The 25,356-nt window shown below is 41.4% G+C and overlaps 1 protein-coding gene across 1 annotated transcript in view; it reads left to right on the top strand.

Moving 5' to 3' along the window:
- cubn (cubilin (intrinsic factor-cobalamin receptor)) overlaps positions 1 to 25,356 on the top strand; it is a gene marked incomplete at both ends in the record, with an annotated part of 365,190 nt that overhangs the window by 271,273 nt on the left and 68,561 nt on the right. Inside the window, 6 exons of the mRNA XM_080049812.1 lie at positions 3,561 to 3,732; positions 6,089 to 6,292; positions 13,486 to 13,635; positions 13,729 to 13,850; positions 14,026 to 14,251; positions 20,346 to 20,533. Of these exons, the coding sequence (XP_079905938.1) occupies positions 3,561 to 3,732; positions 6,089 to 6,292; positions 13,486 to 13,635; positions 13,729 to 13,850; positions 14,026 to 14,251; positions 20,346 to 20,533 (1,062 nt within the window). The remainder of the gene's footprint in view (positions 1 to 3,560; positions 3,733 to 6,088; positions 6,293 to 13,485; positions 13,636 to 13,728; positions 13,851 to 14,025; positions 14,252 to 20,345; positions 20,534 to 25,356) is intronic.

The following is a 25,356-nucleotide window of genomic DNA, read 5'->3' as shown; positions in this document are numbered from 1 at the left end:
AGGCTACTGATCAGATAAATGATCGATCAAACGTAAAATCATCAGTACATGATAAAAACATCCTGATGGCGATTTCTATGGATTGATTTTGCTTTAAACTGTACAGGGACGCGTTGTAACGGACTCTTTCTTCAGTCGGACAACTCGGGGTAGCTCTTACCACCTCCCGAGCAGGTTAGACCCATGGCGTATGTTGCCGCAGTAACTGACTCTCGGTTGCGCTGAACCTGCTACCTGAAACGGAAAACCGAGAGTTTCCACTAACTCAGAGCGAACAAACTCTGGGTTGCCTCAAAACCAGCTACCTGAAACAGGGCTCTGATGACCATTATTCATATGAAATAGTCATTATTTACAACAACATAAACACATTACCTCATCGTTGTCCATATTGCCGTTACTCGTTCATTCGCTTTCTGTGAGGGGACGGAATCTTTCAGCTCCTTGAGAGTAGTTAGGTGACACTGCATCAACTCATTGCAATTAGGTGTGTGTGGCACTGACTGGCATTAGTTTATGCAGTGTCACTAACTACTCTCACTGAGCCGACAAGATTCCGTGCCGACACACTTTCAACACAGACATGCACTATACTGCATCCTAATTATTTGACACTCGCACGGGCGGCACGCGCTAGAAAACAGCTTTACGACAGCTGGCGTCGTCAAAATCCTACCGCTTTTGTCCAAAGGGGCCGCCAACCGCCAAAGTTACTTGTAGCCACTTTAAGATCTGGTATCAGTTCCGGCGCCATTTCAAATTCTTATCCTCGTCTATATTTGCTCCCATAGTTGGTAACCACCTATTTCCCCTGGTTTAAGATTAAGATTTTTTCTGTGGAAAGCAAAAGGCATTAAAGGGTAACTGCACCCCCTGTTTGAGCGTACTGCATGATTTTGAAAAATGCGCTCAGACCATGGATTCTGAATTCTGTTTTTGAACCATTGTTTTTAAACATTCCGACATCAGCCGGCCGACATTCGGGAGGGAGGGGGCGCGCGTCGTCTGTGAAGGATGCGGGCTAGCTGCTAGCTGTCACTCTGGAAGATCTGAATGACATGACTTCCTTGAAAAATCGAGTGACACAAAGTCTAATGGCACTGTCACGTCACGATGTGAGCTCCTATGCCACACAGATAGATGGGTCGTCTGAGGTCGAGGACTTTTCTTATTCTCAATTGTTGGCGGGTGTCTCTATTGTAGTGTTAGGAGACAGAGTAGCGCAAGTGAGTGAGCGGCAGTGTGTGTGTGTGAGCGAGGAGAGCGAGCGATAGCGTGTGTCAATCAAGTGAAGCAATGAACGAGTCCGTGTGTGTGTGCGTGTGTGTGTGTGCGCACAAGCGAGATAATGCAGACACACTGCCGGTAGAAGTGAAGGGTGTTAACCCCCGAAATAACATCCTTGGAGTGACAGTATAACAGAAGTAGCTCATGGACCTATAAAGAGCGTGACCGGCTTTGCGGCGACGTGATGACGTAGCTTTGCACCAAAAGTGCAACACTGCGTAATTTTTCGAACCCGAAGGTAAAAGTTTTTAAAATAATTTACAATTCAAAACATTTCTTAAATTGCAGATGTTTAACATATTGCAATTTTTTTCAATATTAACACCAGCATATATGTGTTAACAACATCTCAAAAAACAAGTAAAAGGGTGCAGTTACACTTTAATTGCCTCTTGGATTTGTATGAACATTTAGTTTTTTTCCAGTTTTACAGATCTGATCAAGAATTTGGCTTCCCTCGTTCTCATTTCTTTCATTTCTTGCAAATAAGACACTTCATTCGCACGCAGTATCCTTCATTTCCCTCACCACCCTCCACTTTGCCCTGGGAGGAATTACTTAAATTAGGCCCCAATCAGAAAGTTCTTATATCCCGGGTATATAGTGGTCTCCTGTTGCTCAATAACAAACCTGTGCTCAAAGCTAGGGTTGCATGGGAAAAATAATTAAATGTGGATTTCACAGATGACTGGTGGGTTAAGGCAATCGATAGAATGGGCTCAACATCATCCTGTGCTCGTCTAGGGTTCATACAGTTTAAGGTATTTCATAGGATCCATTTTACTAAAGCCAAATTGGCAGAGATATACCCTGACGTAGACGATAGCTGCAACCGGTGTGGCTTTGCCCCGGCTGACCACAGTCATATGTTTTTTTCTTTGTCCAAGACATTTGTAACCCTTACCCACGTCCTGGGTAAGGGTTACAAATGTTTATAAATGTTTGTTGTCTGTTTAAGAAAAAAAGGAAAATCTCAATAAAAATTGTTTATGGAAAAAAAAGAAAACTACTGTCAAAAAAATAAAGATACAACACAAATAGGCTAATTAATCTGAATGTAGAGCATGTTCACAGTGTGTTAGGTGGTCGCCTATATGAACTAGAGAATACTGATCAGATAAATTATCGATCAAACATAAAATCATCAGGAGATGATAAAAACATCCCAAGAGAACCTGTACAGGGACAGGATGTGACACTTCAGTCGGAGCTGCAGCGTAAAGTGACAACAAACTCAGAATCGGTCAAACCACTTAGCAAGCAGGACTCACGGTGTATATTGCCGCAGTAACAGACTCGGAGTTGCGCTGAACCTGTTCCCTGAAACGGAAAACCCAGAGTTTACACTAACTCAGAGTGATCATACTCTGAGTTGCCTCAAAACCTGCTTCCTGGGGCGCCCTTAGCTCAGTTGGTAGGGCGTCCCCCCCCCATGGGCCTCGGCCAGCAGGGGACCCGGGTTCGATTCCAGCCCGCGGTCGTTCTCTGCATGTCACTCCCCTCTCTGCCCCATTTCAACTCTGTCTCTACACTATCAATAAAGCATAAAAATGCCCAAAAAATATCTAAAAAAAAAAAAAAAAATCTTCCCCTGATCATGGACTTGTTGCTTAACCCATTGATGACGGCTGCTGCGCGATGCCACATTGGCTCTCCTGCCTGATGCTGCGTCGCGCAGCATTATTACTTTATCTAATTTTCATGGCATTCCCAGCATAGAATGCACTGTCATTGGTTCAAATACACATGAGGTGGGTTTTGTTGATTTTTTTAAGACCACGTGACCACCCAAAAGTTGTGTGGTTTGCCGAAAATCATGTCAATCAAAAAAATAAAAAAATAAAACAAAATAATAAAAAAAATACGCCAGCTATGTCGGCGACAGAACAGTTAGTGGCGTTTGGTGTGCAGAATCAAGGTCTACTATAGACTACTGACGAAAATCACACAACACATTGCATCTATTTATTAACAATATTTAATAATTTTCTAATTTTGACGATTTTTAGAAATATTTGTTGGTTTGTAAGCGCTAAGGGAGCATGTTTAAATAAAACCTGTGAACCTTAACTTTTAAATGTATTTTATTTCATGTTTCTATGTGCTACACAGGCGTAGATATTAAGGTTTTGGTAGACTTGACAATTCGTACTATTTTTTCAGAAAACCCTCAGGCATTAAGGACATGCATCCTAGATTGCCATAGTCATCAATGGGTTAATGTGTACAGACCTGATCCCCCTGTGTCTCATGACAACGTCTATGTCTCCTAGGTCCTAAACGGGTTGTCAGTTGACGCCCCTCGTCTGCAGAGATTCTGTGGTACAGTCCCAGCAGGCACCACGCTGCGCTCCTCAGGCAACACCATGACTGTTGTGTTCCGCACTGATGCCTCTGTGTCCAATGGGGGCTTTTTGGCTACTTACTCCTCTGAGGAACTTGCAGGTAAGGTGCATCCCCAAACCAGTGTTAATTTCGTACACTAAGACTATGACGAAAAATATTCGTCAACAAACCTTTTTCACGCACGAAAACTAAATAAAAACTAAATAAAAAGGCAGATATTATGACGAAGACTGAGACGAATATAACTGACACTATAGTCTACGAATAGGAACGAGACGAAACTGTTAGGGCGGGACGAATGGAGAAGAGATCCAATCAGAACTGTGGGACAAGTTGGGAAGAAATCCAATCAGTGCAAAGCAGCGAATGCAACCCTGTGTCGGTGAAAATCGACAGGAGAACTAGTCAGTGTGAGTGGGTGGAGTGAGCGAGCCGCTGTGCAGAAAAACTCTGCGGTTTGATGGACAAAATGATAGTCAGGGATATCCTGCCCGTTAACGTTGTCTATGGGGTAGTTTGTCACAATGCTATCTTAATGGGAATACTCTTAAAAAGAAGGCAAGAAAGCAGAACTAAATTTGAAAGTTTAATTGCATTGTCAAGTTCACAAATAGGCCTACATAACTTACTGTAGCCTTGGCAGCTGGTCTAGTTTGGGATGAACTGGGTTGTTTTGATTTTGTTGCCCTTTTTTCTTTTGCATGCTAGCTGCCTTTTCCTGCTCTATTCTTTCCTTCTCTGGGGAGTCAGTGGGGATACAGCTTGACTATTTATTTCGTTATTGGGTTCCTTTTCTGGCTGCAGCCTTTGGATAACATGTGACAACCAACCCCCCAAAAATGTGACGACCTAGAACAAAGCATGGGACCGACAAGATCAATAAAAGCTCAAAGGGTTGAACGAAAGCTGGAATAGCAACCAAAGTGGCAGGTTTTATACAGTATACTGATAAAGTTTCACGATGAGCTGGCACGTCTGACATGATTTATTTGTTTATTGCAAACAGCTTACACACACACACACACACACACACACACACACACACACACACACACACACACACACACACACACACACACACACACACACACAGCAGGCCCTGCTAAAGCAGTAGGGCCATCACAACAGGGAAGGGGTAAACACATGAAGCCCTTTGTTCCAAAAATAAATTAAATAAATACAATATACATTCAATTGCCAGGTAATAATTAGGTACACCTCATGCAGTCTAATACATCAAGCATGCATTGAATAATTCAGAAAGGTTCTAATGTTAAGTTTTTGAAGCTTGTTCTGCTGTTTAATTGTTGTTTTGTGACTTAGGGAGATGTTTCCAATGCCACTTTTCCACTACATGGTATCAGCTCAACTCGACTCAACTCGCATATTGGGTGTTTCCACCGCAATTTCATGGTACCTGGTCCCTGCTAGCGGCTTTTTTTGGTATCGCCTCGCTTTAGGTTCCAAGCGAGCTGAGCCGATGCTAAAAGGTGACGTCGGCTGACTGCCGGCCACTGATTGGCCAGAGACTACCGGCTTCATTCTGTTGACTGGGACATTTCGAGTTTATTTTGTCTCGTCGCGTGCAGCCTTCTCTGGCTTTCTTTGATTTGATTTGCATCACAGATCCAACATTTTTTAATGAAATGTCCATATATTTGCTAAGCTCACCCAGTTGTGTTGGTTGTTGGGGATGTTACTTTAAACATACTGTACACGACAGGAGAGGAGACATGTAGGGCAGCTAGCAGCTAGCCTATAGTAGCCAGCTGGGACAGAAATGATAGCAAGCGATTACATTACAAGGCTCGGACTGCACTGATTACCTCAATAAAATATTCAGGCTTAGACACGGCTTGCATTTGCAAACACGTATCCTGAAACAAGCGCAAAACAGACAACTTTATGATGCCCGTATTTACGAGCATAGGGATGTAGCGTACGTGACGCATCCTGGATTCCCTACAGCTGACTGAGTGGCGGAGTCACTCACTGGGACACCTATCCTCCCTTTTTAATGGAGGCAATATTCTTCTACTTCTTTTAGCAAACAGATAAATGGGGGGTATTACTTAAACATTTTCCATCCTTATTTTTAGCGGTTGGTGTAGTTAATAGTACAACAACTTCTCATAATTTCTGCTTTGCTACTTGACTCCGGAGTCGGCTTTCTGCCCCTTTGTATGATGACCCCGCCCACGTTCAGGAGGTACTATTTGCGGTGTAAAACGACCCGTGCTGCTACCAAACTAAGTTGAGTTAAGTCGAGTTGAGTCGAGTAGAGCTACATGTGCGGTGGAAAAGCGCCACAATATTTACTCAATCCTCATTCTCATATTGGGGTGCCATATTGTGATTTTTCCCTCTAGGGGTTAATTAAGTATTTCTGATTCTGAATATGTTGTTAATGTTGTGACTCTCATTGCACTCCTACATTTTCGTTGCCTTTTGTTAGAGTGTGGTGGAGCCCTGAACAACCCAGCTGGAGGGATCTTCACTTCCCCTGGGTACCTAGTGTCTAACTATAGCAACAACCTGAACTGTGAGTGGCTGATCCAGAACCCTCAGCACACTAATTCCTCTATTGTAGTGCTGATAGAAGACCTGCACCTGGAGAACCACCAGACCTGTGAGTCAGACTACCTCCAGTTCCGCTTAGGTAAGTCCCACACAGAGAGTATTGACTTAAGGATTTGCTGAATTAAGTTATTATACATTTCAGATCTGGAATGTCAGGCCCGAGCCACACATCCTGCATCTACTGCCAGCAGAATTCACTGTAGTTTCACCATTTCCTGGTGTGTCTCTTTCAAAATAAAACTTCCCGCAAGCACAAATGTGGGAAAGGCAATCAGGCACAAAGATTTCTGTCGTTTCATATTAATAGGAACTAGAAAATCCCGCAGACTTGAGATTTTAAAAGTACGGGCCCGACCACCAGCCCCGCATCGGCGGCGCTCCACCCATCGGCCGGGCTCAAACGCTTCTACGAACCACTGCTGCGTGCTTTCCAAACTCAAGTCCCAAGTTGTGGCCTCTCAAACATTTTTCAGTCGGGCTGAATAACAGCGCCCCCTTGTGGATTTTATTTATTTTTTTATAATAGCACACCCCGTGGGGTAGGCACGCAAGTTCTGTGAAAATGTGGAATGTCTAAAGGTGCAAACACACTACACGCGTTACACGCGTACAGACGCATATAAAATCGGCAATTTTTCCATAGGGAACCATTGGTTTACGCGCTTACATGGCGCGTAGATGCGTTACTCACGCTAAAGCAACACTTTAGGCGCGCTAGCCGCGTATATATATATGCACCTAACGCACCTACGCGCGGAGTTCAAAAAATTGAACTTTTTACGCTCCTATGTGTGACGATTAGCCGCGTTGGCCAATCAGCGTTGGGCTTGACCCGACGTCACATACATTGGCACGGTCGGCGAACAGTGTACACAGAGGCTGAGAAACACAGAGGAGGAAAATGTATTGCGGGCGGCCGGTGCTGTATGACAGCCGCTCGGGAATAGAAGACGTGGGGAAAGTAAACCAGGAGAATGGACTTCCTTGTTAATTCAGTGAACTTAACTCACCCAGTTGTGTGTGGCCGGCTGGCGCCTCATATTATGAACCCAAACATTACGGCTATGTCTGGGGAACTTTCACGACAAGTACAGCGAAGCACTGGTGTTGATCTACGCCAGCCCTGGTCCCCTGTCACAGCCAGGTAGGGTAATGTTGGCTACTTGCCTTTATTTTGTGCCGCCGTGCACCGATGCTGCTGTAAATTAATTTATTTATCTTTTAACTTTTATTTATCCTCGAGAGACCAATTGAGGGGTGACCCTCATTTACAATGACGTCGAGATCAAACAAATTCAAAGGAAGAACAACAATACATAAACAATATTCAATGCAAATACATCAAATACACAACAACAGGTGAAGAGAAAAACAATTGAAACATTTACACAGTGGTGAAGAAGAGTGGCAGCAATTAAAATGAAATGGGTGAAAGTACAATATAGCCTAATTAAAACAGTTACAGGTAGACTTTGGCAGATTTAAGATAGTTTGTTTAAATTGGTTAAAGGATATGAAGTTATTTAGTTTAATTTGTTGCTAAATGTGTTTGTTATGTAGCTTAATGCTAGGCTATTTGTGCTATTTGTGCTGTTCAGTTTGTCTTTTGGCACAGTTGTTGGCCGTGTTGTGGTTGTTTTTGTGTGGACATGCACGCTGTTGTGTCGGGTCTGGTATGATCGCAGCCATGGTTGATTAGGGGAAATACAATATCGGGAGGGAGACTAAGCACGTTACGCGCGAACAGACAACTACAGTGCGTTCCAAATTATTATGCAAATGATATTTTTCTCAGATTTTCCCAAATAGTTGACGCAAATGACAGTCGGTATAATTTAATATATATATAAAAAACTTAAAATGCACAGTTCCAAATTATTATGCACAACAGAGTTTCAAAACATTTTATAGGTTGTAAAGAAATAAAAATGGTCATTTGTTGAATTTGCAGGATGTGAAGGTCATATTTAGTGAAATCAAAAGCTATTTCAATCAAAAACATCTTAACAAGCCAAGTTACATGTTAACATAGGACCCCTGCTTGGATATCACCTTCACAATTCTTGCATCCATTGAACTTGTGAGTTTTTGGAGAGTTTCTGCTTGAAAATCTTTGCAGGATGCCAGAATAGCCTCCCATAGCTGCTGTTTTGATGTGAACTGCCTCCCAACCTCATAGATGTTTTGCTTGAGGATGCTCCAAAGGTTCTCAATAGGGTTGAGGTCAGGGGAAGATGGGGCCACACCATGAGGTTCTCTCCTTTTATGCCCATAGCAGCCAATGACACAGAGGTATTCTTTGCAGCATGAGATGGTGCATTGTCATGCATGAAGATGATTTTACTACAGAAGGCACTGTCCTTCTTTTTGTACCACGGAAGAAAGTGGTCAGTCTAACTAAACTAAACATACTTTGCAGAGGTCATTTTCACACCGTCAGGGACCCTAAAGGGGCCTACCAGCTCTCTCCCCATGATTCCGGCCCAAAACATGACTCTGCCACCTCCTTGCTGACGTCGCAGCCTTGTTGGGACATGGTGGCTATTCACCAACCATCCACTACTCCATCCATCTGGACCATCCAGGGTTGCACGGCACTCATCAGTAAACAAAACTGCTTGAAAATTAGTCTTCATGTATTTCTGAGCCCAGTGCAACGGTTTCTGCTTGTGAGCATTGTTTAGGGGTGGCCGAATAATAGGTTTATGCACAACTGCAAACCTCTGGAGGATCATACACCTTGAGGTTCGCGGGACTCCAGAGGCACCAGCGGCTTCAAATACCTGTCTGCTGCTCTGTAACGGCATTTTAGCAGCTGCTCTCCTTATCCGATGAATTTCTCTGGCAGAAACCTTCCTCATTATGCCTTTATCTGCACCAACCCGTCTGTGCTCTGAATCAGCCACAAATCTCTTCACAGTACGATGATCACGCTTAAGTTTCCGTGAAATATCAAATGTTTTCATACCTTGTCCAAGGTATTGCACTATTTGACGCTTTTCGGCAGCAGAGAGATCCTTTTTCTTTCCCATATTGCTTGAAACATGTGGCCTTCTTAATAATGCGGAACGTCCTTCTTAAGTAGTTTTTCCTTTGATTGGGCTCACATGGCAAACTAAATATCACAAGTGTATGAGATTGATTTCAATGATCCAAGGTGCCCTGAGACACAATATCATACATGAGTTTAATTGAAAAACAAAAAATGTAAAGTTTATGACACTTCAATCAAATTTGCATAATAATTTGGAACACGGTGTACTTGTAGGCTACATAACCTTCGATAATTATTGCACATCAACAGACAGCAAGATAAGAGGTTTATCCTGCACTTTAAGTATTTTGTTCTCAACAAAAGTAAACATTCTTTGACGTTAAACAGCTGTTGCGACCCGCGAATTGCAGCCGTTTAATAACGTGCATAAATTATAACTTATAATTGAGATCGGGAAACTCCAAGCACTTACTCACAAGTAGGGCTGGGCAATATATCGAATATATGCGATGTATCGCGAGATGTTCTCCAGGGGATGTATAAAATGACCCTATCGCGACCATCGAATACATACTGGCACATAATGTGTTTTTTTTAGCCGCCGCCACCGGCAAACTCGCTGGTGTTCGCTTCTCTCGCTCTTTCCTGTGGCTCCCTGCCTCACAGACTCACATGCATTGGCAACTCACTCACTCCCCCCTCCCAACCAGAGTCTCCTGGGCGCGCACCTGTGACGTAGTCTGCAGTGCGCCCTGTGTGTGTTTACTTTTATCGCCATGTGAAAACAACGAGAGGGGGAGAAAAAAGGATGAGGGCTCTTGTGCTCTTATGACAGCCGAACGAGCGGGTGGAGGGGGCGCGAAAGACAGCGATGGTGTCCGTCGTTCATAGCATGGACCTTTTTTATAGGTCCATGCTTTATGAGAAGAAGGCTACACAGGCGAACGACCGGGGGAGGCGGTGACTTGACATTTTCTGCTACCCGTCAGATTTTGCTCCCTAGTGGTTCTGCGCATGCGCATTCCGAAAATAACAATCCTGCGTGAGCAGCCGTCAGATTCTGCTACCTTTTTTTGCTACCGAGTATTTTCTTCAAAACATGTTTTTAACTGCGTAATTATGCTACACATATGTTTAAATTGTGCCTTTTGACCTGTGAGCATGTAGACACTGGCTTTGCTGCTGAATATAGAAATAAAATTATAGGCTTTTCTATGTGTTAACTTTACCAGATTCGGAGTGGAGAAAGTTTTCGTCGGTGGTGGTGGTGGTGGGGGGGGGGGGTGTACATGGGTAGTGGTGTAAAATAACGTGATTCTGTAGTGGGAGCATTATTTGATAGAGACAATTGATCTCACATTATACCCTACTAAATCTATAATAACGTTATAAAGTAGCATAAAAATATACCGCTTTCATTGTAGGCTACATGGGGTGAGTAGTGGTGTTGTAAGTAACGTGATTTTGTAGTGGGAGCATTATTTGATAGTTAATGGGTCTACAGATCAAATACGCTACCAATTACGTGAGGTAGCATTTTCTGATAGGGTAGCATAATTTGATATAGGCTAGGCTATTAAACACTAACAGCATCAAAATATGCTCCCCATATTCCTACAGTGTAGGCTATACTGTGTGTAGGCCTACATAGGGTGAGTAGTGGTGTAAAATAACGTGATTCTGTAGTGGATGCATCGTTTGATGAGGTAATTGTCTATACGCTACCATGACGTAGGGTAGCATTTTCTGATAGGTAGCAAAATCTGACGAGGGAGCAGAAAATGTCAGAACAGCGGCCGCTGTACACAGCACAGCCTGCCCTGGTCCTTATTAGAGGAAGGCTAGTGGCTACACATGCGAAAGAACGGGGGAGGCGGGCGCTTGACAGCATAAGCGGCCGCTGTACAGAGCCTGGTCCTTATGAGAGGAAGGCGAACGAGCGCCGGGGGGCGGATTACTCCGACTTCACGGAGAGTTTTTGGTCCAACGTCACACAACCAAGGCATCACATTTATTACGGGCAGCCTCTTATAATAGGTCCATGTCAGCACCAAGGGAGGTGCACACCGTTTATCAACTAAAAGTCTATGTTAAACACTATAAGAAATAACAATCGCTTATCTTGTTGTTAACCCACGGTCTCTTCACTAGCAGTTTGTGTAGTATGGAGCCAGGGGTGCGTTCGAATTACACAGTTTATTCAATCAATTCATAGTAACGCACTGCATTCAACGTTCAGTAACGATAACGGCGTTGTAACGACGGAAACAGTAATTACTTAGATTACCCCGTTACTGAAAAAATAGGGTTATTTTAAACAGCGTTATTCCCAACACTGCTTATCAATGGTCTCCTGTGAGTTATACTACAACACGTTGCCTTTTCATAATTTTGGGGATTGTGGTCATGATTTCTATGGGAAAAATACAAATAGTGTAGTATCACTGAATCCAGTTCAACAACCAGGGTTCTTCTGCTGTAGGTCATGCAGCTCCAGTTTCAGTCTCAATTGCCCATGCATATGATTACAATGTGAATAAAGTTGTCTGTCCTGTGATATAATGGCATCACTACCCCTACAGTCAAGTGCGAAAGTTTGTGAACCCCTTGAACATTTTGGAATTTTATTTATTGTAACCATCATTAATTCATTTTTATCAATACCAGTATTTTTTATATGAAATAACAGATGTTTGTTTATCAATTCAACATTTTTCTTTTCCAGAAATCAATTGTTAAAACAGATAAAACAAATTATTTGACGAATGTTGTATGTGCAAAAGTTTGTGAACCCTGAGCTGCATTGCTTAAATGGAGCAGGTAAACACAATCAGATGGGCCAAATTGAGTCATGAAATGGACCAATGTAGTGAGAGATCTTTAGGGAAGAAATTGGGCGGCACTAGATACAACAGAGATAAAACCAGGTCAGTTTAGGCTCACCAAAGTGAACCCATACAGGTCAGACATGCTAAAAGGGGAAACAATCTCAGAGGATCTCAGGAATAGAGTTGTGATGCTGCACATTTGTCTGGGGACAGCTATAAATTATTTTAAAAAAAGTTTGAGCTCCATCGGTCCACCGTGAGGCAAATCATCTACAAATGAAGAGCTTTAAGAGTGACTGAACATCTGCCTAGAAGTGGACTTCCTTCAAAAATATCCACAAGCGCCACAAGATAAGTGATTTTTCAGTTAAAAGCCAACCCAAACATTACATCTGGTGATTTGCAGACCTCTCTTGCAGCATCTGGGACAGATGTGCATGGTTCCACAATAAGAAGAAAACTCAGTCAACATGGCTTTCATGGGATGGTTGCTGAAGAAGCCTCTGCTCTCAAAAAAGAACAAAACTGCTTGTCACAACTTTGCCAGAGAGCACCTGGAGATACCTGAAGTCTTATTCTGTGGACAGATTAGTCAAAAATTTAACTGTTTGGTCATAACCAAAACCGCCATGTTTGGGCAAAAACGCAATTCTGCCTACCACCTAGAGAACCTTCTCCCAAGTGAATAATGGTGGTTTCAAATTGTCTGCAAATCTCCAGGTGTAATGTTTGGGTTGGCTTTTACCTGAAAAATCACTTTTCTTGTGGCGCTTGAGGATATTTTTGAAGGAAGTCCACTTCTAGGCAGATGTTAAGTCACTCTTAAAGCTCTCCATTTGTAGATGATTTGCCTCACGGTGGACCGATTGAGCTCAAATTTTTTTTTATGAATTTATAACTGTCCCCAGACAAATGTGTAACATCAAAACTCTATTCCTGAGATCCTCTGAGATTTGTTTCCCTTTTAGCATGTCTGACCTGTATGGGTTCACTTTGGTGAGCCTAAACTGACCTGGTTTTATCTCTGTTTTATCTAGTGCCGCCCAATTTCTTTCCTAAAGATCTCTCATTACATTGGTCTATTTCATCAACCAATTTGGCCAACCTGATTGTGTTTACCTTGCTCGATTTAAGCAATGCAGCTCAGGGTTCACAAACTTTTGCACATACAACATTCGTCAAATAATTTGTTTTATCTGTTTTAACAATTGATTTCTGGAAAATAAAAATGTTGAATTGATAAACAAACATCTGTTATTTCATATAAAAAATACTGGTATTGATAAAAATGAATTAATAATGGTTAAAATAAATAAAATTCCAAAAGGCTCAAGGGGTTCACAAACTTTCGCACTTGACTGTATCTCTTCTGAACATATTCCTGCAGGTGACCTAAGACAGGCTCATGCCCATCACCAGTTATGTTAAAGCTTCTATCCCTTCCCTCAGGTGACTCAGATGGGGAGCTGTTGGCCACATTGTGTGGTCAGACCGTCCCCAGAATTCCCATTGTGGTCTTCACACCAGAGCTCTGGGTCCATTTCCAGACTGACAGCTCCCAGGGAGACCTGGGCTTCAAGGCCAAGTACCTGTTCTCTGGTAAGAAAGACATGAACAGCTTAATTTATTTCATATATGATATTAATATAAGATTAGTATTTGTCTTATCTTGCCTTCACAATCTCTTTTCAGAATGTGGAGGGTTGCAAACAGGGGAGGGAGGGGTGTTATCCAGTCCCAACTACCCCAATATCTACCCTAGCCCAAGTAGGTGTGCTTGGCTATTAGAAGCTCCAATGGGCCACACTATTACGGTGAGTCTGCATGGACTGGTACATTGGCTTAACTCAACAAAATGAAGCAAGTCATTAACATTTCTGGGTGTGTTGTGTGGCAGTGTCTGGGTTACTTTACTACAGGACCTACTGCTTTGTAGCCATCTACATTGTAAATATTTACCTTGGACCCCACTCCCCTGTCTTACGGCAGCTAACCTTCAGCTACTTCAACCTGGAACCCCATTCTACATGTGGCTGGGACTCTGTCAGCATCTTCAATGGAGGATCCCCTGGCTCCCCTGTCATTGGCCAGTACTGTGGGACCACTTCTCCAGGAACCATCCAGTCAGGATCCAACAAGCTTGCTATAGTTTTCCTGGCCGACCATAGTGTGTCCAGAGGAGGCTTTGTTGCTTCCTGGTCTGCAGACTCCTCAGGTGGGTTTACATCAACTTAATGAACTTTCGTACAAGTTATTTACTGAATGTATATGCTGTGATAGGAGTACATACAATGAGTACACACGTGCTCCAAAACATTGCTGTTCACCTAATAACTTTTAAGGTCCCATATAAAGCGAAATGCACTTTTTCAATGTTTTTACCATAAATATGGGTCCACGGTGTGTCTAGAGACTGCCAAAGTGTCACAAAAAAAAATAACTATATCCTTTTCTCACCCTCCCCCTTTCTGAAAACCTCCCTAATTTACTCTGTTCAGAATTCCGCCTGTTCTGATTTCAGAAACGGGGAAGCCACCTCCCCCCACATTATGAACAAGGAACTTCCACCGTGCAATAGTGTATGATAAGCCCACCCCTATTTCTTATTGGTTCACGGCCCCCAGATCCTCTGGAAAAATGTTCCATCCACCTCCATATTGTGTTTCCCTCTAAGCAACAAGATGCCCATAGTACTGCAAGTAGGGATGGGAATTGATAAGAATTTAACGATTCTGATTCCGATTCTGCTTATCGATCCGATTCCTTATCGATTCTCTTATCGATTCTCATTGTGTGAGAAAATAAGTAAAATATTGTTTATTTGTATTAACCTGCTTAAATATCTGATCAGAAGTGTGTCTAGTGTGAGCAAAGATTATCAAGAGTACTTTAGGATTAGGAAATTGTCAATTTTCACTTAAATTAGTCCGGACAAAAAAAAGTTTGCCTTTTTAAGCCCAAATGCCATTATGTTCCCTAAAAACACAGACTGAAAACAGTCATGGAAGAGCTTGTGCCTTTTGGAATATTAACTGTGCTAATTTTCATTCAACTTGAAACAAAATTCAACTGACGTAAAAAAAAATTACAAAGAAGTCTTCTGTAAAGATAAGACCAACTATCAACTTTGGCAAAATAACCATTTGTTTGCAGAAAAAATATCATGTATGCCCTCTCAGGAAGGATACGAGATATTTTATGTACATGCTGTTCAAATGTGCAGCGCGCTGTTTATTAATATAACGACCCGTCATCAGACACATTTGCACATCGGTCGCTCCTCAAGTTATCCAAGTCTTTTTTTTGTATGGGCAGAGATTGTTATTTTAAGTGTGTAGTTACAAAGTTTCTTGTTTAACTTTAGTGTAGGCTACTGTTTCCTCACCGTTACGCTGTGTTGTTTTGGGTTTGTCTCAACCACCGTGCGTAAAGGGTGCATTAGAACAGCTGACGGGAAGAAAAAGAAAAAGTCTTGCGCCTTTTTATCTCTCTTCCTTTTTTATAAGCCCTCCCGCTGTTTATTATTAATATAACGGCCCGTCATCAGACACATGTGCCGGATGGTTTTTGCACATCGATCGCTCCATCAAGTTATCCAAGTCAGTGCTTTTTGTATGGGCACAGATCGTTATTTTAAGTGTGTCTTTATGAAGTTTATTATTAAACTTAGGCCTAAGTGTAGACTATTTTCTATTATCACCGGACCGCCTGAGTTACGCTCTATGTTGTTGTGGATTTGTCTCCACCCGCCGTGCGTAAAGGCAGCAGAACAGCTGACAGGAGGAAAAAGAAACAAACCAGCTGATGAAAGTGAGTAAACACTGCGGGGCTTAAGGCAGCGGTCAAGAAAACCTTTTTGCTTTCCTTTATGCTGCTCTCACCTTTTTATCTCTCTCCCTCTTTTATTAGCCCACACATTAATTCTCACACATTTTATGTACAAGTCCAATGGGCAATTGTGGTGTCGACTAGACAGGCAGCGGACATTTAAACATTTAACCGTCAGGATCGCCATTTGCTCGCTTGCGCTCGTGCTTGTGCGCGTGTTGACGAAATGGAAACTTTACAATTGTTGCAAGTGGCCGTTTTGTCGTCTTTTCAAGTGAAATACAACCAACATTTAGAGAGATTCTGTCTCAACACCATGTTTGCTGCGTTCTGAACCAAAACAACGCAGCGTGAGTGTGAAGTCATGACGCATTTGCAACGAGCGGAACTGATAAGCAGGCATGCTAACGATTCCAAGGAATTGGTTGACTCGGCACCGGTTCTGGTGGTTTTCAACCTTTTTTGAACCGCGGCACATTTTTTACATTTACAAAATCCTGGGGCACACCACCAACCAAAATGACACAAAATGACACTCTAACACAGTACATATCATACATATACCGTATTGGTCCGTAAATAAGACGACCCTGATTATAAGACGACCCCCCGTTTTTCAAAACTCATATTTGGAAAAAAATATTTGAAGACCAGATCTTGTTTTTAAAAGGAAATTAATTTTATTTATCAAAATAATGTACAAAAATAAAAACGCATTGAAATAAAACACTTTTCTTCATTGAAAATGAACAGTAGTGCAAATAGACCGAACTCTGATGTGTTTACCACAGACATTATTCCTCTGCCCCGCTGTGATCGCTCTCGCTGTCATCCCTTATGCTCTGGTTCGGTCATGCCATAGCGGGTCATCCTCGCTGCTGTCCTCGGCATCTGAGACGCAACATTTATTTAATGTTCATAGTTAATCACATAGCCTAGTGCTGAAACGAAAGCTATCGACGCCGTGTTGGTTCCAACCGATATAAAAATAAAATAAACACAACTTGGACACAGGCCCTGAAGCTATGTAAAGCGCTTTGAGTGCGAGAAATGCGCTGTATATATTAAATATATTATTATTATTAAGCTGAATGGTCACTCTGGTAACGGGCAGTCTATTACTGGACGACGAATACTAGACCCCGAATATAAGACGACCCAACTTTTTACGACCTATTTCCAGGGGAAAAACCCCGTCTTATATTCAGACCAATATGGTATGGTAGAGTATTACATTATCTGCCACACTTTATTACAGCACAGACACCCGACAATGGTTAATTAGGTGATATTAAATAATTTCCCACGGCACACCTGACGATCTCTCACGGCACACTAGTGTGCCGCGGCACACTGGTTGAAAATCACTAGCATAAACCAACACAGAAACCCACAGCAGTCTAATAATGCCTGACAGTGTTGTGTAGCGATTAGCTTCGGGAGTAGCATCCAGCTTTAGCTCATAATCACCTATTTATATTATCCACAGCAATCAAATAATTCCTTGTTTTTAACAAGACAACGGATAGGAAGCTACTCATGCAGTTATTGAAACGGTGAAACTAAAAATAAAGTTTTCAATGGTTATTTGCCAGACAGTGTTGTGTAGCGATTAGCTTCGGGAGTAGCATCCAGCTTTAGCTCATAATCACCTGTTTATACTATCCACAGCAATCTTATAATGCCTTGCTTTTAACAAGACAAAGGATATGAAGCTACTCTTGTAGTTATTCAAATGGGGAAACCAAAAAGAATAAATTGTCTGACTGATTTGTAGCATTTTAGCCCACGGGTAGCTTCACAGTAGCATCCAGCCTTTGCTGCATTTTGATTGTGAGCATGTCATTTCCATTAGCTTGTTGCTGTCAGTGCATCGGTATGAACATACTCTTTTATGGAGATCAGTCATCATGTCAAACTGTTCAAAGTATGGCTGTGCTCCTGCGTTAGACATTTCGGTTCTTCACGTGCGGGTTAACACTGTGTTCCGCACTCCACAGTGTCTCTAGTCTATAGTAATTAAGAGCGACAGAGACGGTGGGAGGGCATAGACCGAGTGGGAGGGCCACGACCAGACAGCGGGCTGTGGACACCAAAATAGGCTATCCTGAGATGAGCAGAAAATCAGGGTATAGAGGCATGCTGCAATAAAGGATCTGAATGGGTTTTTCAGCAAACATCTAAACAAATAAGTGTTGGGGACAGTGGCGTCTTTGCATTAGGGGCCGGTGGGGCACGGCCCCACCAGAGGGCGCTGCCGTGCAGGGCAGGATTATCAGCTTACATTTTTCTGTGTCAAAAATGTCGTTGAGCATAAGTTAATAAGTTAAATCAATTGTTAATTAATTAAATGTCTGCAGTTTTAATTTGATGAACGCAATTGTCTTACTTTTTGTAGTGTAGGCCTAGTAGATAGTTGTGTGTGAAATAGTTTGTTGCTCCATCTCGACTGTTCCGCTCGGTGGGGCCCAGCCGAGATGGGCCTGCTGCAGTGTAGCCGCGGACTGGGGAGCATGCGCGTGTGCAGCGCCGACTTTAGTTTTGGCAGTGGGGCCAGAAGTTTAGGGCCACAGAGTGCTTCTCATTGGCTGATTTGTAGAAAGGTTTACGGCGGGAGCTGTTCAGATCTTGCTAGCTCGGCTAACGTAGTAATACAGTAATAACAAATTGACGTTTCATTCATTCATTAAATGATGATGAATCACCCTGGCGATGCTTTCTATTGAAAGTGAACTCATCCACGGACTGTTGGATTTTAACAGCAAAGTCACCAACAGGTTTGCGCACATGAAGGACCGCAGAACGTAATTTCTGTTCAAGAAGTGACCCTCATTGGTGAGTCTAATTTGTAATTATTTTTATTCTAAGTGGAATTTATAATATAGTTTAGCCTACATATTATTGTTTGAATTAAAATTTCTGTATGCGTAACTGGCGATACGTGTGTGTGTGTGTGTGGGGCACAACCTCACGTGGGCTCCCCGAGGGAGCAGTTCACCTGTCTGTGGTGGTGAAATGGCTCTTTGGCTGTGGTAGCCTATATTGTGAGTGGTGGCTTTGTATATTGATTGCTGTGTATAGGGTGTGCGCCGTTTTTGATACGGCACATATTGTGAGATCTTGAACACGGCCATTTGGTGGTGCTATTGATATAATAGCCTAATATATGTCGTCAGATTCACGTTTGAGTGATGGCATTATTCAGCTGCAATTTTGGTCCCCTCTGTCACTTGCTACTTTGTTTTTGTTGTGATGGTAGTAATATGTGGTATTTCTGGATTGCGTTATGAGATTTTACTGCATGGCCCCACCAAAATCGCCACTGGTTAGGGACTACTACCTTTAAAGCCTTGTTTCCACTGAGTGCTGCGGCTCAGCACGCTTTTATTTGTGTTTCAAAGTCAAAAGTTCACGACATGAGGAAGAGGGGCCGACGAGTAACCATGAGCTCGCTCGTTCGTTCCCCGGCACCAGACAGGAGGGTGTTATTTGTAAAACTAGTTGGGGCTGGTATTATATCTACGGTGCCCTCCATTTCTACCATTGCGTCCTTGAGAAAGACACTTTACCCCAAACTGCTCCAGGGGCACTATACTATGGCTCACCATGCGCTCTGACACCCCCCGAAGTGTGATAACTTGAGAGGGGTTATGTGAAAAGACGAATTTTAATATGCCTGGTGTACATTGACTAATAAAAATAGCTTAACACATAAACGAGCTGATCCGCTCCTATTTTTGGGACCCTTCCATTGGGTTACCAAGCCGTCCCAAAGAGTTCCAAAAGGGTGGAGCTTCACACTGCAGTCTGTTGATTGGTTGATAATTTACGTGTTAAACTGCTGTGTGTAATCACCTCAGTAAGAGTGAAACAGTGGTTGACAGGAATGGGTTTAGAGCTTAGGTTGGCCGATGACCAATATATAATGCCGATTTGTTTAATGATAAAACAATTGTTTTTAAATATTATAAAATATAATACATTTAAATGATAAAACATGGTATTACATTTCATTAGTTGAGGCTTTTATGCAAAATGACTTCCAATAAGTGCCTTCAACCCTGAAGGTACAAACTCAGAACAGCACGAATCACGCAAGTACAATAGCTTCAAAATAAACCAAACTCCAAAGTGCCACATGTAGGTGTAACATGTAAGTGCAATTTTTCATTTAACAAAAGTGACATCAAAAGATGAATGGTTTTCAACTTGTAATGCCCAGAGTGCTAGGCGTCGAGAGCGTTTAAACGCCAGCTGCTGTGCTGGGAAAGGAGCACTGCTAGAGCGTCCTTAGTATGAATTGGAGAAAGGAGCTGGCAGTGCAAGAACCGCCACCTGTGGACACTTCCCCTTAAATCGTCTACATTCTACTTCTTGGCAGGGAATTTTCAATCCTTGAGGATTAGACCAGCCACCCTGCTTGTATCAATTTCCTTAATCTTTTGTTCACACTAATGTCACATATTTTTCTTTTTGGACAGGCTGTGGAGGGTTGATCCATGCTGATACAGGAACAATCAAGTCTCCAAACTATCCACTAAACTTCCCAGCAAATGTGGAGTGTTCCTGGCAGATTATTGCTCGTGAGGGAAACCACCTTGAGATGGGCTTTAACAGTGCTTTCGAGATTCCAGACAGCACTGGGACTTGCCAGAGCAGCTATATAAAGGTATCAACACTGAGCTTCAGCAGGAACTAAATTAAGTAAATAATCTGAAGATGGTAGGTGAAGAAATACAAAATGCAGTATTTTCATAATTGGACTAGGGTTGTGACGATGTTTTTTGTTTTAGCCTATGCCATAAGGAGTTTTCTTCTTTTTTTTTGTTGATGCTGTTGCAGTGACTGATTGTGCATCGGAAAGAGAAAGAGAGGCAGCCAAACAGAAATAGAGACAGTGGCAGAGATAGCTTTATTTTATAATTTAGATTTTTGACTTTTAAATTAACATCTGACTCTAGACTGACTCCCGCTGTTGGCTTGAGCTGAGATAAAATGAAAGTGAAATTTATAATTAATAAATATTGTAACCAAACACAATTAATGTGTTGTGTGATTTGCGTTAGTACTGTAGGCCTCACGTCCGCCCCTTACTTTGGTGAGTAAAGCACAAAGTTAACATAACTGATAGAATTGATAAACATTGCTTGGAGAATAAAACCATGATTCAATTAACTAGATCTTGCCCTTAGGGATGTTTAAATCATTCAGAAATATGGTCAGCTTTATCGTAACCATATAACCACAGTATGAAGAGCTCGTAAAGAAAGAAGGATAGTTCTTCATAGAAGCATTTTGCAATTACTTACTCTCATATAACATTAAGAAGACCAGCAAATGTATATATTCAAATATTTACAGGTGCATCTCATATTATTAAAATATCGTAGAAAAGATATTTTTTTAGTGTAATTTAATTTAAAAAGTTAAATTTCCATACATTATATTCTAGATTCATGATGTAGGCCTACAGTATTTCTGGGCCGTATTCACAAAACATTTTTTCTTAGCGCTAAGAGTACTCCTAAGGATCACTAAAAGTTCTTAGATAAGTTATTTCTCAAAACCTATACACAAAGCTGCTAAGACCAACTTTTACTAAGGAGTGGGAGGAACTCCTAAGCTAAGATAAGAGGGGCTGACCCTGTTGCTATGGATGATGTCATGTTCATACCTTCTGACTATGCCCACAGTGATTGGTTGAGAGGGAATGAGTCCCTAAGGGTGATTTTCTGATAGAAACACTGTGGGAGATATCCATATCGTTTCGCTTTATTAATGTAAAGAGTTTTTAAATAAAATTAGTGATAAGTGACACTGATTTAACATGAAACCAAGATACTGTAGGGTTTCCCTCACATTCGTTCACAATTAGCCTACAATAGCGCCACATAGGCCTTTTCATTTTCAATTTTACAATGATTTGAATTGGATAACACATCTTCATTGAAGAGCTGCAAGCCATGCACTCTCGCTGTATTTCTCTCAGCGGCAGACTATGTAGCAATAGTCAGACAGTGACGAACCGGGAAATTCACCAGAAACAACAGCTGGCCAAAATCATAAAGTGCATGTGTAAGGAAACCGCTGAGACACGCATCTATACAGTAGCGGACCTTTAGGTAGGAAGTTAAACCCAAACACTAACAGTAACTTTCACTGCATTGTAAACCAAAAGCAACTACAGGAAAAGGAGCTTAATAAATAAATGTTTATTTTATAGATATAATGAATATAAATGTCTATAGCCTACTTTCTAAATATAGCTTTACCAAAATCATTGCACCCTCACAGTTATTAAGGTACCTTTCAGAAAGCTCACTATCATTAAATCTCTCAAAATGCCATCAAAGAAATGGTTCTGGGGCCGTATTCACAAAACATTTTAAGGCTAAGATTAGGTCCTAACATGCTGATTTAGGAGTATAACTCTCAAAAATAAGGGGCATTTTACTCCTAATTTTAGGACTCCTAACTTTTTAAGATAAGTGTAATTCACAAAGCATTTTAGCGCTAAAACTAGCTCCTAAATCTATGAAAAGCTAGGAGTCCTCGAAAGGACTCCTAAATCACAGACAACCATTTGATGGCATTTTGGAGAGATTTAATGCTAGTGAGCTTTACAAAAGGTACCTTAATAGCTGTAAGGGTTGAATGATCTTAGTAAAGCTATATTTAGAAAGTATAGACACATTTATATTTATTATATTTATATAAAAAAATATTTATTAAGTTCCTTTTCCTGCAGTTGCTTTGGGTTTACGATGCACTGAAAGTTACTGTTGGTGTCACGTTTGAGTTTAATTTGTTACTAGAGTAGGCCTAGGCCTATGTGGCGCTTCGCAGCATCTCCTCCGTTCCACAGGTCCGCTACTGCATAGTTGCGTGTCTCGCCTTTTTCCTTCTGCGTGCACTTTAAAATGAATAAAACCTATGTGGCGCTATTGTAGGTTAATTGTGAGCGAATGTGTGGGAAACCCTGCAGTATCTTGGTGTCATGTTAAATCAGTGTCACTTGTCATTTATTGTATATAAAAACTCTTTACTTTAATACAGTGACACGATATGGATATCTCCCACAGTGTTTCTATCATAAATTCACTCTTAGCTCTCATTCCCTCTCAGCCAATCACTGTGGGCATAGAAGGTATGAACATGACATCATCCATAGCAACAAGGTCAACACCGCACTCTAGTCTTAGCTTAGGAGTCCCTCCCATTCCTTAGTAAAAGTTGGGCTTATCAGCTTTGTGAATAGGTTTTAAGAAATTACTCCTTACTAAGAACTTTTAGTGCTCCTTAGGAGTACTCTTAGCGCTAAGATAAAATGTTTTGAGAATACGGCCCCTGATTTACTGTTAGTGACTTAGGGGTCCTCTCGAGGACTCCTATCGTTTCCTAGATTTAGGAGCTAGTTTTAGCGCTAAAATGCCTTGTGAATGACACTTATCTTAAAATGTTATGACCTACTCTTAGCCTTAAAACGTTTTGTGAATACGGCTCCAGGTCTTTTTTGTTTAATTTTGTGGATTACGGTTTACAGCGCATGAAAATAAAAAATTCAGCCTTTCAAAATATTATAATATTTTATATCAGCAATAAAAAAATAACACAAATGTCAACCTTTTAAAAAGTATTTTCATTCATCCACTCAATACTTGGTCTGGGATCCTATTTTGTATGAATAATTGTATAATTTCGGCATGGCATGGAGACGATCAGTCTGTGAAACTGCTGAGGTGTTATGGAAGCCCAAGTTGCTTTCATAGAGGCCTTCAGCTCGTCTGTATTGTTCGGTCTGGTGTGTTCCATCTTCCTCTTGACAATAGCCCATAGATTCTCTATGGGGTTCAGGTCAAGAGAGTTGGCTGGCCAATCACTGGCACCTGCACTGTGGGTAAGCATAAAGTGCTCTAAAATCGACCGCTGTGTTGACTTTAGACTTGATAAACGTGTGGACACCAGTAGATAACATTGAACCTCAAATCATCACTGACTGTTGAAACTTGACACTGGATTTCAAGCAAATTTGATGTTGTGCCTCTCTACTCTTCCTCCACACTTTGGGACCTTGAAATGCAACGTTTAAATTGGATCAGTGATTATTTGGGGTACCATGTCATCTGCTGGTGTTTGTCCACTGTGTTTTATCAAGTCTAAAGTCAACTAAGCCATCTACCAGGAGAGTTTAGAGCACTTCATGCTTCTGTCTGTTGACAAGCTTTATGGAGATGCCCATTTCCTTTTCCACTAGTAACTGGTTGGCTGACCATGGTATCACTGGGCTTGATTGGCTAGTGACCTCCTGACCTCTCCTGAACTGAACCCCATAGAAAATCTATCTGATTGGTGATATGGAATATTCTAATATTTTGAGATGCTGGATTTTTTATTTTCATTAGCTCTAAACTGTAATTTACAACATGAAACAAAAAAGGGCCTGAAATGTATCACTTGATGTATAATGAATCTGGTATATATGGAACTTTCACTTTTGGAAATAAATAACAGAAAAAAAATAAGCTTTTCCATGATATTCTAATAATATGAGATGCACCTGTGTTTGAAGAAACAGACCAGGCAAAACACCTTGCACTCCTGGGTTTGTCATGCTGCAGTACCCTGATCCTACTGCAGACAATGACACCACCTCATTTGTGGGCTGGCTCCATGTCCAAAGGGCCTTATGTGTCAACTCATCCCGGAGAGTAATATAAAACTAGAAAAAGCATTTCCAGATGAAAATGAGTGTGAATGCTAGAGACTGAAAAGGGATAAATCTGACACTAAACTGGATAGCTGAAGGAGTATGAAGATATGAACATTTGTGAATTTTTGAAAATGTGTAAAAAAAAATATATGCTGAATAGGAGCTGTAAAATAGTGCTAAAAATGGATGCTCCAGCATTCACACTAACTATATATAGCATTTCCAGAAGAAAATATGTGTGAATGCTGGAGGCTGAAAAAGCTGACACTAAACTTGGAGGAGTATGAAGATATGAAAAAGTTTGAAAATTGATAAAGATACAATTTCAAAACATCAAATATGTGTTTTTGTCCAAAAGACGCTAAAAAGAGCATAACACTTCAATTGTGTTTTTGCAAAAAAAGTTGAATATTTGAAAAAGTTGAATATGATTTGAATGACATCACTAATAAAGATAAGGTCTAATCATTTCTATCTTCTCATTGGATCACAGACCTTCACTAAGAATGTGCATTGAGTCATTCGCATTGTACTTAGTGCACTGCTTTAGTGTGATGTTTAATGTAATTTGTTTTTATTTTCATGCTCAATAAAATCCTAGTTAATATGCTGTTCAGTTGCTTAGGAGCAGAAGTACTTTTTACGAGCATGGTGACAAGATTGGTAAACTCCTGGCCAATCAATTGCGCGGATTTAGAGCGAAGCAACTCATCCCGGGAATACGGACAGACAGTGGGTGTACAACATCAGATCAGAAACTGATAAACGAAAAGTTTAAAACA

Source organism: Ammodytes marinus (assembly GCF_949987685.1).
Source record: "Ammodytes marinus genome assembly, chromosome: 21".
Taxonomy (NCBI): Eukaryota; Metazoa; Chordata; class Actinopteri; order Uranoscopiformes; family Ammodytidae; genus Ammodytes; species Ammodytes marinus.
Note: the sequence above shows the minus strand (reverse complement) of the source record. Positions and strands in the feature narration are given on the sequence as shown.